This window comes from Danio rerio, chromosome 5 (genome assembly GCF_052040795.2).
Source record: "Danio rerio strain M-AB ecotype USA chromosome 5, GRCz13ab, whole genome shotgun sequence".
NCBI lineage: Eukaryota > Metazoa > Chordata > Actinopteri > Cypriniformes > Danionidae > Danio > Danio rerio.
The window spans coordinates 14,497,728-14,516,079 of NC_141025.1; the positions used below are offsets into that span (position 1 = coordinate 14,497,728).

Below are 18,352 nucleotides of genomic sequence, written 5' to 3' on the forward strand. Positions count from 1 at the left end.
CTGCTTTTGGTGAGAACACACAAATCAATATAAAGTAAAAGAAAGTCCAGATCATTTGTTATTGTGATTTGATATATCGATTCAATATCGTTTATCGGCCTAGCCCTATTTTGAAGAATGCTGGTTGCTGCTGTTACCCATTGACTTCCATAGTTAGAAAAAATGGCCAAACACTACCAGCATTTTCAAAATATCTTCTTTTAGTGTTTTTTTTCTTGTGTGTGAGTAAACAATGACAAAAAAAATCTGTTTTGGGTGAACTCTCACTTCAACAACAACACAGCTTCAAACAACAACCTCATGATTTAAATGAGTAATAATTTTAATAGATTTTTGTTTTGGCAAATAAAATCATGACCTGGAATACAGAATCACATGGCCGACACTACTTTTTCTTTTCTTTTAGGGTTTGGATACATTCTGGTTATCTGAAGGACACAAATGATGACAAAAATTGTGATTTTTCTTGGGTGAACTACTTCCTACTTCCTATTCGTTCTGCATAGATCCTGTTTAATCACTTGAGTGCTTTTACAGAACACCCCTCGTTCATTACTGACTCTATGCTTTCCTGCAGAGGTCCTGACACATCAGCGGATGAAATCAGCTCTACCCAGTGAAATGAGAGTGAAGATGGCGTTTTGGTGTGTGTGTTTGTGGCAGAGGGACAGAGAGGTAAAGAGGACACGGACGAATGTGGCGGAAGCGCTGATGGAGCGCAGCTTTACTTGCTCTTGGCCGCAGCAGCTTTTTCACCCTTATTACTGTCCGCCTTTTCACTCTTGCTATCAGCTTTATTGCTATCTGCCTTGCTATCGCTCTTCTTCTCCTTCTCTTTCTCCTTCTCTTTCTCACTCTCCTTCTGTTCCTTGGGGCTCTTCTTTTCTTCCTTTTCCTTCTTCTCATCCTCCTTTTCCTTCTCCTTTTCCTCCTGTTCTTCCTCTTCCTCCTCCTCTTCATCTCCTCCTTCTTCCTGTTCTTCTCCTTCTTCAGCCTCCTCTCCAGCCTCCTCTTCCTCCTCTGCTTCCTCTTCCTCCTTCTCCTCTTCCTGCTCCTCTTCCTCCTCTTCCTCCTCCTGCTTTTCCTCTTCCTCTGTTTCGGGTTTGGCTCCAGCCCTCCTGTAGGCGCTTAGGGTATACGTGCGACTGGTTGGATAAGAGTAGGCAGACTGCAGAATGGCTCCGCCCACAGAGCTCAGGCGGCATTCCTCACCTTCCAGCAGCTTCCTGTTGAGAACGAGCATATGTGGATAATGATGAAGTATTGCGTCAAATTAAGGAATAGTCAACCCAGGCTCATTCTGATTGCGTACCCTTATATACATTTCTGAAGAGAGCAACATATGTCCCAGGAGCTACGTTTCTTTGCAGTTGTTTTGAGATCTCAAATTTCTCTTGCGAGTGCCATTCGTGCCTGCTGTTCTCGCTTAAATCTACTAGCTGACTGATCAACCGACTGATAACCCCATCCTTCCCTTTTCGTAAACCCAACCTATAGTGTTTTAAAATGCACCAATTGATAGCTTCATACCATCCCATAGCATTCGTTTTAAAGAGGAAACAAAGCCATAGGCAGCTCTGGCTACATAATTTGCGATCTCGAGAAACGTATAAAGGGCTATGTATTCAAAATGAGCCTATGTTGCCAATAGTCATTATAATAATGAAGGAGTCTGACCTGTATGCTGCGATCTCAATGTCCAGCGCCATCTTGACATTCAGCAGGTCCTGGTATTCGCGCAGGTGCCGGGACATCTCACCTTTCGTGCTCCGCAGAGCAGATTCTAGTTGCTGAATGGTATCCTGCAGCAGAAACAAGACATTTGTTTACGCTGTGGAAATATAAATTTCTATCAACTAATTCCAAATGAACAATAATCTACGTATAACTGAAAAGTTATATTCTCTGGTTTTTAATTATATAATTTCATTAACATCCCAGCTAGGAAGGACATTAACCTTTTGTCTTTCTGATTAAAGGCTAAGCCAAAGTAATGCAAATTGTCAGTTTCACAGCATGGGGTGTCTATTGTTTTCTCTTTTCGATCAAATGGTCAGGCGGTTTCTGTCTCCAGAACATGATGAGATCAATGCCTGAAAGAGCAGTTTACCCTGCCGACCACAACGCTTAATTTGCATGCTTTGTTTAGCCAAATCCCCTCCTCCTAAGAACACAATATAGACATGAAATCTTAGACTAATTCAGACTTGTGTGAGACTTGTGAGAGACTTGTGAAAGAACTTGCAGACTGCGGACCTCTAGTAGGCTCTTGCAGACACATGAACATCTTAAAGACGCTGTATGACTGCAGATTAACCAACACGTCTCAATAAAGGAATTCTGCTTGTTTCGAGTGTCCTGGACTGGGTTCTCTCTTCTTTTCATTCATTTATTTTTTTTTTACAACAACGCAAAAAAGTTTTCTAATTGGAAATCTTATGAATTTCCTTACAAATAAAAAAGTTAGAGATATGGTTATTATAGTCAGCTAAAACAAACTAAAATTATTTTAGGTAGTAAACAGAAAAATAAACAGAAAATAATTAAAATCGTAAAATCTTAAAAACTTAAACTAAAACACAAACGGAACTTAAACACTATATAAAAATTGGACAGATTTACTGAAGTGAAACTTTAACAAAAAGTACAATGAAAACAAAATAAATATAAAATGAATTCAGACTATTAATAATTAGTAATCATTATAACTATTTAGTATTGTTATTGTTATTCATTCATTAATTTTCTTTTCGGCTTAGTCCCTTTATTAATCTGGGGTCGCCACAGTGGAATGCACCGCCAACTTATCCAGCACCTGTTTTACGCAGCGGATGCCCTTTCAGCTGAATCCCATCACTGGGAAACATTCATACACTCTTATTCACACACATACACTACGGACAATTTAGCTTACCCAATCAACCTGTACTGCATGTCTTTTTACTTGTTGGGGAAACTGGAGCACCCAGAGGAAACCCACGCGAATACGGGGAGAACATGCAAACTTCACGCAGAAATACCAACTGACCATCTTCTGATCTTCTGTGCCTATTATTATTATTATTATTAATATTAAAAACTACAATAACACCTCAATGATTCTAAAATAACACTGCTCAGTCATTTTTCTCAATATTCCCTATTTTAAAAAGTATATGATGACAGAACTGTCATCTTTGGTTGAGATACTGCATATAATCTTAAAATATATATATTTTTATTTAATCTGGCATTTTTTCTTTATAAAATTTATTTGCTTAATTATTCATTACATTTATATAGCGATTTTCTGGACACTCAAAGCTCCTTAGTAATAAATTAGTTAATAAACTGACCAAAATACTTCTAAACCACATCGTAACCTTCACTAATACAATAACACATATGTTAGTAACCGTCACTAACACAAAAATAAAATCAAAAACTATCTGTTAATATGATTTAATTGATCTGAGCTCACATGAACTACCAACGAACGGCTGTATTTTCGCCAAAATCAATAAAAATGATGTCACAATCATCGTTATTTAATGCTTTTGAATGACATTAGTGCGAATACAATTCCATATTGCTACAAATGTGTAACATTTAAAAACCCTTATTATAGCAGGGGTGTCAAACTCAGCTTGTAGAGGGCCGCAGCCCTGCACTGTGTAGTTCCAACCCTGCTTCAGTACACTTACATGGAGGTTTAAAACAAGCCAGAAGGACTCAATTTGTTTGATCAGGTTTGTTTAATTAAGGTTAAATCTAAACTGTACAGAGCTGCGGCACTCCAGGAACTGAGTTCGACACGTGTGCTTTATAGGATACAAAAAAATGTAATCTCACTGGGGGCTATTACAGGACCTTTGAACTTTTGTGATTTGTGAAATCAACATCAATGAAATGACCAGATATGGGTTTTCGTCTGATTAACAAATATATTAAAGGGATCAAATGCAATAGGAGGCAATTTAACTAGTGACTTCTGCTTTGTGGATGCTACTGTATGTGCAATTTTAATGTAAAATGTATTGTAAAAATCCTGGAGTGTCACTGGGGGCTGTTACAGGACAGCTATTACAGCCATAAGAGGCTTTTATAGCTTTTGTGACTTTAAACAATACAGATATTGAAATTAATGTCACTGAAATGTCCATAAAAATGTCCATTAATGGTTCTGTCTAGCAAAAATAAGCTAGTGCGCACCAAAATAGTGACAAAATTTGCATTTATGGGATATAAATCTGGTATAAAAATGTAAAGCTAGTTTAGTTTTTTTCTGCCTAAATGATTAATGGTTTTATTCATGTCACCTCATACTTCAGTTCAGCTCATCAAATCATGACCAATCAAATGCTCTCTGGTATCTGATTTACCCCGCCCCCTTCAAGAGGCTTCTCGTTGGCTTTTCATTTGATGCGCTTGAGCTTAACCACTCTCTCTGCCAGAGCTTTGATAAAACAAAACACTATTGGCTGTTTTCTTTTAAAAGGGAATGAGCTACGCTATGTCCAACCCTTTCTTCATGTTTCGGTTGAGATTATGTCAAACACTGAATAAAATTGTACATTTCAAAGCACTTCATGGGAACTTTAAATGTAAAATGTGTTTAAAATAATGGATTGCTCTCTTTTTCTGACCTGCAGCTCTCCGATCTCGTTGCTGTGCCGGTCCTCCATCTCTGCCAGCTGTCTTTCCAGGGCCTCATTGTGGGCTTTGAGGGCCTCGATCTCTAGGGTTCTGGACTGCAGCTGTCGCCGGTACTCGGACAGCTCATCCTTGGTCTGCTTCAGAGCATCATTATTGCGAGCCGCAGCCTCCGTCACAGTGGCGAACTTAGAGCGATACCACTCCTCTGCCTGCTGCTGGTTCCGGGATGACAGAGACTCGTACTGAACACGGATGTCCTTCAGGGCCACAGCAAGGTCAGGCTTACTGACGTCCATCTCCACTGAAACCTAAGACAACAAGCTAACTGTTAAAATGCACATGAAATCAAATCTAACCTACTGATTTTGTTAGCTCGCACTGGTAGTTTAGTGGTGAACAATTCATCTGTGCATGCCATTAAGAAAACAAAAATAGTTTGCCCTAAATTTTAAATCTGAAAATGCACTTAAACTGTCAGATTACGTATATCTTAGGAACATACCCTTCAACTCTCAGTTTTGACAACAAAGAGAAATAGTGAGGAGGAGGAGTCTGCTAGGTTGTTATAACTTTCCCAAAACCCATTTCCCCATCTTTTTGAATGAAATGCCTACTTTACTACATCCAATCAGCTTGCAGTAGAAAAAATAAGCCACACCCACTATTTTCTCATTTAATATTCTGTTTCTCTAGGAACTGCATCACAATACGAAAAAAAATGGTCACAGCTTCTGGTTCATGTGGCTTTCATAATGAATTTACATTTAAAGAGAAATAAAGATTAATTGAATTGAATTGAATAAACATAAATTAAATTATAAATGTTATGCACTTTAAAAATGAGTGTTACGAATAATAATTGCTGCGTAACACCATTTTGGTTCCTTGAAACATTTATTGATCAGTTCTTTAAAAAACAAGTTGTTTTCTGTTTTATTAATGTTTTTCTTTTTTTGTAGAATGTAAACGCTCTAATTATTATTATGATATTATTATTGGTGCCAGTATTATTAATGCCTTTGGTTTTAAAACTGTACACTGTCAAAAGTGATTAGTTGACTTTACTTTAAAAAGTGAGTAAACCTGTTGCTTTTACACGATAGTTGACTTCATAATTTTAAGGCAGCGGATTTACTTACTTTTTAGGTGAATAAGCTGTGTATAATTATAAAAATTAAGTCAACTTAACATTTAGAAGTAACAACAAAGTTTACTGTCTTTAAGTACAGTCAGCTTAACTCTTTTAAGGTAATGTGTTTACTGAATATATAAGTAAATGAGCTATGTGTATAATTATAAAAAATAAGTTAAGTCAACTTAACAGTTAAAAGTTACAACAAAGTTTACTGACTTTTTAAAGTAAAGTCCCTTAGTGTATTTAAGGTAACGGCTTTACTTTTTAAGTAAATGAGCTATGTGCATAATAATAAAAATTAAGTCAAGTTAATAGTTACAATTTACAAAGTTTACTGACTATTTACAGTAAAATATATGCTGGATAAATTGGCGGTTCATTCCGCTGTGGCGACCCCAGATTAAAAAAGGGACTAAGCCAAAAAGAAAATGAATGAATGAATTAACTTAACATTTAGAAGTTACAACAAAGTTTACCTAGTATTTAAGTAAATGAGCTATGCAGATAATTAAAAAAACAAAGTTAAGTCAGTTTAACAGTTAAAGTTTACAACAAAGTTTAATGACTTTGAGTAAAGTCAAATTAATGCTTTTAAGGCAATAGGTTTACTTTTTAAGTAAATGAGCTATGTGCATAATTATAAAAATCAAGTTACAAAGTTAACTGACTTTAAAGTCAACTCAATGCTTTGAAAGCATCTGGGTTATCTTAATTTTTAGGCTCAATGTGCTATGTACATAATTAAAAAAATAAGTTTAATAAGTTTACTTGCTTTTTTAATGTAAAGTAACTAATCACATTTGACAGTGTATACTGTATGTATGTAAATCTCAGCTAATTTGAAGTGAAGTTTGAGATCAGTATTATTAAAAAAGATCTTAAGGGATATTTATATTTTGATAAAACACTTCTGTCAAACATTCTTAAAACTATTTTAATAATAATTATTATTTCTCGAGGACCAAATCAACATATACATTTTTTGAAGGATTCTTTCACACTTAAACCTAAGAGTTCAGCTTATACATTTTCTAAAAAATATATATTATAGTACAAAAAAAGTAATTTGAAATTGCAATAAGCTTTCAACCTATAATAGTAATGGACTGCAGCATTAAAAAGCATTTAAACAGCACTGAATGATAGATGCATCACACTTTCCAGAACAAATATTAACCATACTTATATTAATAGTAATATTTCATAAACAACAAATAGGTCTATTATAATGCTTTCTAAAAGGTCATGTGACACTTAAGACTCAGAATACAGTTTTGCTTCATTGGCCTAAATGGTATTTTAACATATTTTAAACTACATGTTATTTAGCAGTTAAATGTGATTAATGTTTCTATTTGATATGAATAAGGGATTTCAACATTTAAGGCTATATCTTAAATATTTTTTGTGTTGCATTAACTTTTTTTAGGATGTTAAGTAGGTTTCTAAAAAAAATTTTAAGTTAAATTTAATACTTTTAGTCAGTTTGATGCAAGTTGTGATGACTAGAAAAGTTCATTTAATCCAACTAAAAAAATTGAGGCAGCAAGGATTTTTTTTTTTACAGTGGATGTATAACAGCCATAAATATTCTTTCGCCTGTAAAACTCACCAGTATTGATCTAATGAATAATTAATACCCTGAAATACACATTTACATCTGAGCGTATGAATAAATCACAGCTATACATGTATTTACTCTACCATATACAGCACTGCATCCACTCATCAGTGCTCATTCCAGTACACTGATAAATGTGGACAATTTAATTTTGATTATTACTAAAACATTGATTTATATAAAACTTCTCTGTCTTACTAAAAACAATGTATATTAAGAAACACAGGCCTTCCTACAAAAACATATCACAAGAAGGGTCATTCAGAAGATGATCATCTTCTTTTAAACATATGCATTCAATAAGTGATCATATATTGATCCTCAAATGAGGAATGCTCTCATTTGAAATGTAGGCCTTGATGCAGGGGAAAGAAGATAAAACCTGGTTTCTGGTTAGCCTTTGCGTCTCACTCTGCAGCATGCAGTGTCACTGTATGACTGTTCATTGCAAAGAATAAAATATCTTTGTTAGCAAACCTTGTTAGACTTTGTCTCTTGATCAGTAAGAGTCTCTTAGCTTGAAATCGCCACGGCACAAATAAACAGTTTTTCCTGTGAATATGGAAACTACCGTCCATCAAATTGAAAAAGCGTCTGACCTACACTGTAAATGAATGCTGGAATCCACACTGGAATCCATTTGTGTTGGGACAACATGAAGGAATTAAGTTCGCTTATTAGTTTTTACAAATTTAAGACGATAGGGTATATGGCCAGCTTTTCTTCCCATACTGATAATCTTCCGGTGAATAGTTAATGTGATTTTTTTTTACCATTTCATACGGTTCCTTTTACAGCATCTATGTTGTAATGTAATTAAAATACAATCTGTTAAATAGACTTTGGCATTTATGTAGTTGCTCAAGCTTAAAATGAGGCAAAAAGCCCTTTACTCGCACGCGCCCGTTAGAATCAGCAGGTTAGTGCAGAAGCTCCATTGAATATACTGGGGTAAAATAAATGTTCTTATTTTAAAGACATGGCGAGGAAAAATCTAATTTAATGCAGAGCTTCTTGTACAATCTGAAACCTACTTAATATCGGATACCACTCAGCCAGTGGATATCGCTAATTTTTAAAGAATACAGACCTTAAACGTGCTGATTTTGCAATGGCATACAGTTCACCGGAAGCTCTTGACCCAGGTTACTGGCAAATTAAAAGTCCTTTAGGATGCTTCCACATTTACCCTTTTGAATTTAAAACAATCAAGTTTTCACAAAAAAGTCAACTATTGTGTTGTTTGATTTTATTTTAAATAATTAGTTTGAACAAACAGAAAACATAATTTTTGGAGTGTGTGCATTATTGTTAATGTTTACCATTTTTATTTTGAGGTTTTGAGATGCTCTCCCTTATTATGTAAGGAATGCTTGCACACTAGCTAGATGTTAGAAATTTGAGATTTTAGATTCTTGATCATTCCAATGTGTTTATGTTTTATCATTTTCTATGTTGAATATGTTGTATTTTATTGCATGTTTGATTCCCTGTTAATGTAACGGTTTGGATTTTAGAAAAGCACATTATAAATGAATGTATTATTATTATTATATTTATAATTATTATTATTCAATTCATTGTTCATTCATTTTCCTTCGGCTTAGTCACTTCATTCATCTGGGATCACCAACTTATCCAGCACATGTTTTACACAGCGGATGACTTTCCAGCTGCAACCCAGTCTTTGGACTATGGGGAAAACCAGAGCACTCGAAGGAAACCCATGCCAACATGGGGAGAACAGGGGCGCCCCCCAATATGATTTTGCTGTTGATGTTATTAATTTAAATGTGCATACGTAAATTCACAATTTTTTAATGAATAAATAAATAAATAAATAAAATGCAGCCACTAAATTATTGTAGATTTTTTGGTGCCACCGGCATTGCTGATTCACTGCCCCTTTCCCTTTAAGTATGCGCTAAATAGAGGTTTGACTGTTATGCTATTCTGGCTGCACCTTGGGGATGAACCGCTGACATTCAACCACAGCAGATAAAATGACTTTACAACAACAATTTTAAGTTTGCATTACGTTTAAAAAAAAAAATTAAAGATAAAATTCAAACAGAGTTTGTTTTGTATTGTTTGACGATAGAAATGAATCACGACTTTGGGTTTACAAGATTGTACACTTTTTATTAAGAAATTGTTATTTTTTAAAAATGAACAATTGTGTTTTATCTGATTGAAAACCACAAATCCTAAAATAAATAAATGCATTTTGAAATCAGCTTTTAAGAATCTAGTTTATTCAGGTTGACTTACAAGGGCCAAAAATCCCAATAATTTTGTGGATGTATTTTGCAAAAAGATATAGTTGAAGTCAGAATTATTAGCCCCCCTTGTTTAATTTTTCCCCCAATTTGTGTTTAATGGAGAAGATTTTTTTCAACACATTTCTAAACATAATTGTTTTTTTATAACTCATTTCTAAAAACTGATTTATTTTAACTTTACCATGATGACAGTAAATAATATTAGACTAGATAGTTTTCAAGACACTTCTATACAGCTTAAAGTGTCATTTAAAGGCTTAACTAGGTTAATTAGGTTTACTACGTAGGTTAGGGTAATTAGGCAAGTTATTGTATAACGATGGTTTGTTTTGTAGACTATAGAAATAAAATATAGCCTAAAAGGGAGCTAATTATATTGACCTGAAAATGATTTTTTTTTTTTTTAATTAAAACTGTTTTTATTCTTGCCGAAATAAAACAAACAAGACTTTCTCCATAAGAACAATTATTATCATACTGTGAAAAATTTCTTGCTTTGTTAAAAGTCATTTGGGAAATATTTAAAACAAGAAAAAAACAACAAAAAACAAAACAATGGGGGCTAATAATTCAAGTGTACATCGATAGAAGTAGGTGTATTAATAATATTGTGGCTCAAAAGGAATATAAATAAATTATATTACTAGGGTCTGTATGATGAGTGTGTGTTTATAGTAATGCGTTTTGTTCAGTTTGTATATTTGTCTGTTTTTGTAAACTAAATATTGATTTTTATTTGGTTTGCACATGTATTTGCAATAAATTGTATTTGCAATAAATTACAATATTTTAAGAGTAATTAATTAAATAAATTAGAACCACATTATTTCATTTACCAGAAACAAAAATATAACATTACAATTATTACATAAACAATTATTTTTTCTTTGCCTCCCCAAGTTTTGGTGTGGCCTCAAATGGCCACCCCTAAGAAAATTTTCTGGGGGCGCCACTAGGGGAGAACATGCAAACTCCTTACAGAAATGCCAACTGACCCAGCCAGGACTTGAACCAGCAACCTTCTTGCTGTGAGGCGATAGTGCTAACCACTGAGCCACTGTGCTGCCATATTATTATTATTATTATTATTTATCAGTCTTTGAATGTAAAGTGTGGTAATAAAGTTGACACAGCATGATGGAGTGCATACCAAGTTTGTTAAAGCACAAGGAACACTCAAAAATATATATTTTCATGCTTGTTCAAACTACTTGTTTAAAATGAGCTGAAACAACTCATTGTTTGAGTTTTTTTTTGGGGGGGACAACTTAATTGTTTTATGTTCAATCCAATTAAATTCGTAAAAACTAAGCTAACTTAATTCCTTCATGTCGTCTTAGCACAAAGCGATTGTATGGAACCCAGCATTTTAGACAGATGGAAAAAAAATGCAATTCATTAACAGCAACCCATGCATGATAGTTTACGTCAGTTCCATTCACTCAAGCTCAAGTTGAACTGTTTATACTGAGAATTTACCACCAAATAAAAGACAGAATCACTTTTATTTTCAGCAGCTGTACCAGTGTGAAATGATGCAGTGTAATGTGAAGGACGTTGTGCCGCGGGTCCCGCTGCAGCCACACCTAAAATCCTGCGCTACTGCATTGTCATCTGATTGATGCCAAGAGGTAAAAAAAAAAAAAAACTTTAAATTATCCCATCCACAAGCACCTTACTTCAACATTTAATACATGAATCCCTCCTTTAGAGCTTCTCTTTAGTCTGAGTAATTGTGCTTCAGTTGATGTTAAAGCTGCATGGTGTTATAAATGCATATTTTAGTGGAGGTGCTGCTGCAGTGCAGGGTCTCAGCTCCGCGTCTGAGCTGCAGTGCTGTAAATTCACCACACTGCCCTCAATGACACTGCACAGTCATCATACGCATGCCCACACCATCTCTCAACACACAGCACTTCTATTATATCTGGAATAAGATGAATTATGCAATGCAAGATATTGCTTGACCTTTAAAAAGACTTCCTTTAGTGCAAACTAATGGTCCATTCTCTCATATTTAATATCACAAGGTAACAGTTTAAATAGATCCAGGATATTTGTTATGGGTTATATTTATTTCTTCTAAAATGAATTAAAATGTTGATCTGCATCTTCATGCCACTGAATAAATCAAATGGTTGTGAATGGCACTGCAAAACTGTGTGATATAAAATAATAATGATAATAGTATACTAAAGATTTCTGAAAACAGAGTATTTCTGTGCTTTTCATCAAATAAGATGTACACGTTTAAACATTCCACAGCTTATTTCAGAAGTGAAAATGTGTTTATTGAGGAGTGATTTCAATATCACTTACAGCAGGCTGTTTGTAATATTTCAATTCTATGCATTTTTGGAGCTTTATTTCTATATTTTCTCTAACTTTATGCATTTCTTGTGTAATGCAACAATTGATTCAATATTTTAGTGTATTATATCTAAAAGTAGTTTTCTTTTAATGGAATTAAAGGGATAGTTCACCCAAAAATCATAATTTACTTACCCTTCACTTTCGTTTCTTCTGTTGAACACAAAAGAAGATATTTTGAAGAATGCTGGCACATATTGACTTCCATAGTATTTTTAAGAAAGTTGATGAGTCACAGCAACCAACATTCTTCAAAATATCTTCTTCTAACAAAAGAAAGAAAGGTTTAAAACCACTTGAGGAAAATAAATGAGGTTATTAAGTTTTTTTAGGGTGAACTATCCATTTAAGATATACTTTTGGAACTATTTCATTGTCTTTAGCTGGTCTGGCACACTTAAAAAAGAACCATTAGATTTACTAATTGTTTTTAAAGGTAAGTGGCAGCAAACAATTGATATGGGCTGAATTTGAACTAATTAAATTGAGTAATGTTCAACTTAATACGGTAGTTAAATACAGCCCATAAACATAGTTTGCAACCACTTACCTTTAAAAACAATTAGTAAATTTAATTAATGATTTTAGCACATATATACATATAATCCGCAAGTGCTCTCGTACCTGTGTGGCCTGGAGGGATGCCTGCAGCTCCTGCAGCTCCTCCTCGTGCACTCTCCTCAGGAACGCGATCTCGTCCAGCAGCGACTCCACTTTCTTCTCCAGCTCCAGGCGGGACAGGGTGGCGTCGTCCACATCCTTGCGGTATCCCTTCAAGCTGTTCTCAGCCTCCTCCCGAGCCCGTGCCTCTTCGTCCAGCTTGTCTTTGACGCGCTCCAGCGCATCGTTCATCTGCACGCAGTCCAGGTGCATCTGGCTCTTCTCGTGCGCGAGTTCCTCGACGCGCGCGCGCAGCTCGCGGATCTCCTGCTCGTACAGGTCGTGCAGGCGCGACGGCTCGTTGTGGCGCTGGCGCAGCAGAGCCACCTCCGCCTCCAAAACTTTGTTGTGCTGCTCGAGGTTGTGCACCTTCTCGATGAACGTCACGAAACGGTCGTTCAGGCCCTGCAACTGCTCCTTCTCGTTGGTGCGGATGATCTTCAGCTCGTTGGTGATGGCGGTGGTCTGCGTCAGGTCCACGTTGTCCGGTTGGAAAGCTCCGCGGCCGGAGGCGAGTTTGCTCCGGTAGCTGGAGGATGTGATCATGGGGGACGGAGAGCCGTAGGTGCGGTGCTGCTGCTGCTGGGGTGCGGAGCGGTAACTCACCGTCACCCGGGATGGGCTGCTGCCCACGGGCACACGGCGAGGCGCATCCCCGAAGATCTTCCTGTAGGAGCTGCTCGTGTAGATGTCGCCGGAGTAACTCATGCTGGAGGCTCGAGATCACAGAGCGAGTGAGTGAAGTGTGTGTGGACGTGGAAGACAGAGACAGAAAGAGAGAGTGTGTGAGAGTGCCAGTCGGGATGGCACACCGGCGGGTTTTATAGGCAACGCATCATCTGACGCAGGGCGGTGGTGCTGGTGGAGGGGGAAACCTGCAACCCTGAGCAAAAACACAGAGTCCCGGGAGAGAGATCGCTCATTCACCGCCAGGCCTTTTGTGGCCACTCAACGGCTTTTCATGCGAGCGAGATTGGCATCATGCGGACGCTAAAAGCGAAGCGAGGATGAATAAAGGTCAAATTTTGCAAACTGTCGACCTCCAAAAGTTTCTGATATTACTTTAAAAGCTAGCAGTGATTAATTAAAATTGATTTTAATACACTTGAATATTAAGCAGGCAATTTGAGACACTTTCCAGAATGTTCTGAAGATACAGGATATTTACTTGAATATATTTTGTGGTGTAGTTGAAATGCCCATTTATCATTACTAATAAAGTGCTTCATAATATTTGTTGTTAATGAAAGTGCAACAGTTAAAATTTTTGTTGGAAAGTGCATATTGCTTATAGTTTTTAGCATTATTTGAATATAAATTAAGCACCAAATAATACTATTATAATGCATAAAACATAAGTGAAAATGTAAATAAAATAGATGCATATCTAAACAAGTACATCAAAAACAAAATACTATTACTACTACTACTACTAATAAAATTTTAACTAAATATACTTTTTACATTGTATTGAATAGTACTTAAGCACAAAAAATTATAACTTGTTGATGCAAAACAGTAAAAAAAAATAAATAAAATGAATTTATCCAAACGAGTATAAAGTAATAAAGTATAAAAATAAAATAACTTAAACCATTATTTTTTTCTTTATATTATTATCTTTTATATTGTCTATTATATTATATTACTTAAATAAAATTTTAGCACTGATTCATACGATAACAATACATACAAATATTAAATAAAGATAATAAAATAATAATAACAAAATCAAAGTAACTGTTCTGGACATTACATTTATATTATTTCCTAAATATTTATGCAAATATTTCAGATGAAATTTCTTTCTTTCTTTCTTTCTTTCTTTCTTTCTTTCTTTCTTTCTTTCTTTCTTTCTTTCTTTCTTTCTTTCTTTCTTTCTTTCTTTCTTTCTTCAATAGTTTATTATTTAAATGAAAATTAAGTACCAAATCTTAATACAGCAATGCATATTTACATTAATAAATGAATAAATTTATGATAAAACTACAACAAAAACAATCCTCAATAATAAACAAAATTATTGATGAAATAAAAGTTATTAAATTAATAAAATTATAAATAAATGATATCCTGAGATAATATACCCTATACATTCACATGTGTGTGCAGATATGCTGCATGTCTGCATGTGACTGAAGCATGTTGCAGTGGGAGGGAGTGTCTGTGTGTGTGCGTGTTGTGCTGCGGGTGGCAGGCTGAACCTCTGCAGTGTCTGAATACTGAATGAGACATAGAGGTCTCACCCCGATGACCCTCTTTGATTTGATGCAGAGTCCCGTATAGGCTCAAACTCATGATTCTGCATTCAGCTCAGACCCTACTGTGCATCTGCAAACACTCACAGAAGACGCTTCAAAGCTGTGTGTGACAAAAATGCACATGAGAGTGTGTTTTCTTCACGCACTGCTGCTGAGTCATGAGTATTGGACAGCCACACCTCACTATCACAGCACACAAACCCCCCGAGACTCACTGCGGGTCTCTGGATTCAGTCAGCGCTTTCTGAGGTCCCGTCTCTATCTGGATACTGACAGAGAGAGAGAGAGTGAGAGAGAGAGAGAGTGAGAGAGAGAGAGAGAGAGAGAGAGAGAGAGAGAGAGAGAGAGAGAGAGAGAGAGAAATATGAACATATAATTACATGTATGTATGTATTTTATTGGTTTATATTCATACTGTTCTCACCGGCCACTTTATTAGGTACACCTTACTATTACCGGGTTGGACCCCCTTTTGCCTTTAGAACTGCCTTAATCCTTCATGGCATAGATTCAACAAGGAAATATTGGAAATACTGGAAATATTTCTCTGAGATTTTGGTCCATATTGACATGATAGCATCACACAGTTGAACTCATTGTCATATTCAAGAAACCAGTCTGGGAAAATTCGAGCTTTATGACATGGTGGTTATCCTGCTGGAAGTAGCCATCAGAAGATGGATACACTGTGGTCATAAAGGGATGGACATGGTCAGCAACAATACTCAGGTAGGCTGTGGCGTTGACCTGATGGTCAATTGGTACTAATGGACCTAAAGTGTGCCAAGAAAATATCCCCCACACCACCACCGCTAGCCTGAAACGTTGATACAAGACAGGCTGGATGCATGTTTTTATGTTGTGGACGGCAAATTCTGACCCTACCATCCGAATGTCGCAGCAGAAATCGAGACTCATCAACATCTTTCCATATTCTATTGTCCAATTTTGGTGAGCCTGTGCGAATTGTTGCACAGTTTTGTTCTTAGCTGACAGGAGTGGCACCTGGTGTGGTCTTCTGCTGCTGTAGCCCATCTGCCTCAAGGTTGGAGATGTTGTGCATTCAGAGATGCTCTTCTGCATACCTCGGTTGTAACGAGTGGTTATTTGAGTTACTGTTGCCTTTCTATCAGTTTGAACCAGTCTGGTCATTCTCCTCTGACATCAACAAGGCATTTTTGCCCACAGAACTGCTGCTCACTGGATATTTTCTCTTTTTTAGACCATTTTCTGTAAACCCTAGAGATGGTTGTGCGTGAAAATCCCAGTAGATTCGATTAATCTTCATTTCTACAGCACTTTTACAATGTAGATTGTCAAAAGCAGCTTTACATAGAAGATTATAGTAAATTGAAACAGTGTCAGTCCAGTTTTCAGTGTTGAAGTTCAGTTCAGTGTGGTTAAATTTTTACTGCTGAGAGTCCAAACACTGAAGAGCAAATCCATCGATGCGCAGCTCCACAGGTCCCGAACCATGCATGCTAGCTAAACTGGCGATAGTGAAGAATTAAAAAACCCTGAGAGAAACCAAGCTCAGTTGGGCACGACCATTTCTATAGCCAAACATTTTGTGCAAAGCTGCAGTCTAGGCACCGGAGGCTGGAGAACGCTAGACGTCTATCGGTAAGAAGCTGCAGGTGGGAGAGGTCACCGGCTCGTGAACAGGTTGTCCCTTTAGGACCAATGCGAGGACTCGTCTGTTACTGGTGTCTTACAGGAATCAATCTCTTGCTCTCCACTCCTCCATAACCACCACAGCGGCTGTTCAGCTGGTCCAAGATTGTGGAAACCTCGGGAATAATAATTAAAAAAGACTAACATAAGTGCAGATGTCGTTCAAATTATAATGTCTTTAGGGAAGTGTTCCCTGCTCCGGTTGCCCTAAATAATGCAGACCAACTGTAATCTAGTTTTAAACTGCCAAAGTGTGTCTGCTTCCCGAACTGTGCCAGGAAGGCTGTTCCAGAGTTTATGTGCCAGATAAGATAAGAGAAAGATCTACTGCCTATAGTTGATTTTGATATTCTGGGAATTATAAATTGTCCAGAATTAATTGAGCGTAGTGTACCTGAGGGGCTATAATAGGCAGGAGCTCCACTCCGGGGAGCTAAGCCGTTTAGGGCTTTGTAGGTAGTCAATAAAATGTATACGATATTTAACAGGGAGCCAATGCAATGATGAAAGAACTGGAGTAATATGATCATATTTCTTTGTTCTAGAGGGCACTCTAGCAGCTGCATTTTGAACTTGCTGAAGTTTGTTAATTTGGCCAACTGGGCAACCACCTGGTAACGCATTACAATAATCTAATCAAGAGGTCCTGAAAGCATGAATAAGCTTTTCCGCATCAGACACTGATAGCATATGCCGAAGTTTGGCAACATTTTTAAAATGAAAAAATGCAGTTTTACAGATGCTTGATATCTGGCCTTTAAATGACAGGCGGCCATCAAAAATCACCCCCACATTTTTGACTAAAAGATGAGGACTGAAGTGAGAATCCATCAAAGGTGAGACAGTGTTCTAGGTTTTTGCATGTGAGGTTTTTGGGTCCAATAAGCAAGACCTCAGTTTTATGTAGATTTTGTAATTAGAAGTTTTTAGTCATCCAATTTGTAATATCAGCTATACGATCTGTTAATTTTGTAAATTCATACAAGTTATCAGGTTGAGAGGAGATATAAAGTTGTGTATCATCAGCAGAAGAGTGGAAGCTAACGCCATATTTTTTAATGATATCACCTAGCGGTAGCATATATAGTGTGAACAGTAGGGGACCAAAAACTGAGCCTTGTGGTACCCCACAGTGTACTTTTGATCCGTATGATGCCTCTTCATTAACTGATACACATTGATAACGTTCAGACAGAAAAGACCTGAACCAGGCCAATGCAGTTCCTGTAATACCAACATAATTTTCAAGCCTATCAAGGAGAATATTATGATCGATTGAATCAAATGCAGATCAGCAGTTTCTGAAATACTCAGACCAGCCCGTCTGGCACCAACAACCATGACACATTCAAAGTCACTTAAATAACATTTCTTCCTCATTCTGATGCTCGGTTTGAACTGCAGCAGACTGTCTTGACCATGTCTACTTGTCTAAATGCATTGAGTTGCTGCCATCTGATTGGCTGATTAGAAATGTGCGTTAACGAGCAGTTGGACACATATGTATATATGTGCATTATAGAACTCTATTTTGTTCTATATTAGTATTGGTATTATTATTAATTTATTATTATTGTTGTAATTACATTCATCAATATTGTTATTACTTCTATTATTTATATTGACATTTTTCACCCTGCTATGTACACTTTGGCAATAAGTGAATTGATTTGAATTGAAAAAAATTAGTGAGAAAGAGAGAGACATACAGAGA

At 36.4% G+C, this 18,352-nt stretch overlaps 1 protein-coding gene across 1 annotated transcript; it reads right to left on the bottom strand.

Moving 5' to 3' along the window:
* Nucleotides 1–301: 301 nt before the first annotated feature.
* On the bottom strand, nucleotides 302–13,465 carry neff1 (neuronal intermediate filament family member 1). Its single transcript, NM_199534.1, has 4 exons — nucleotides 12,668–13,465; nucleotides 4,626–4,943; nucleotides 1,678–1,802; nucleotides 302–1,226 (listed from the first exon to the last, which is right to left on the bottom strand). The coding sequence occupies exons 1-4, from the start codon at nucleotides 13,409–13,411 to the stop codon at nucleotides 725–727; spliced, it is 1,689 nt and encodes a 562-aa protein (NP_955828.1). The 5' UTR covers nucleotides 13,412–13,465; the 3' UTR covers nucleotides 302–724.
* Between the last annotated feature and the right edge of the window lie 4,887 nt (nucleotides 13,466–18,352).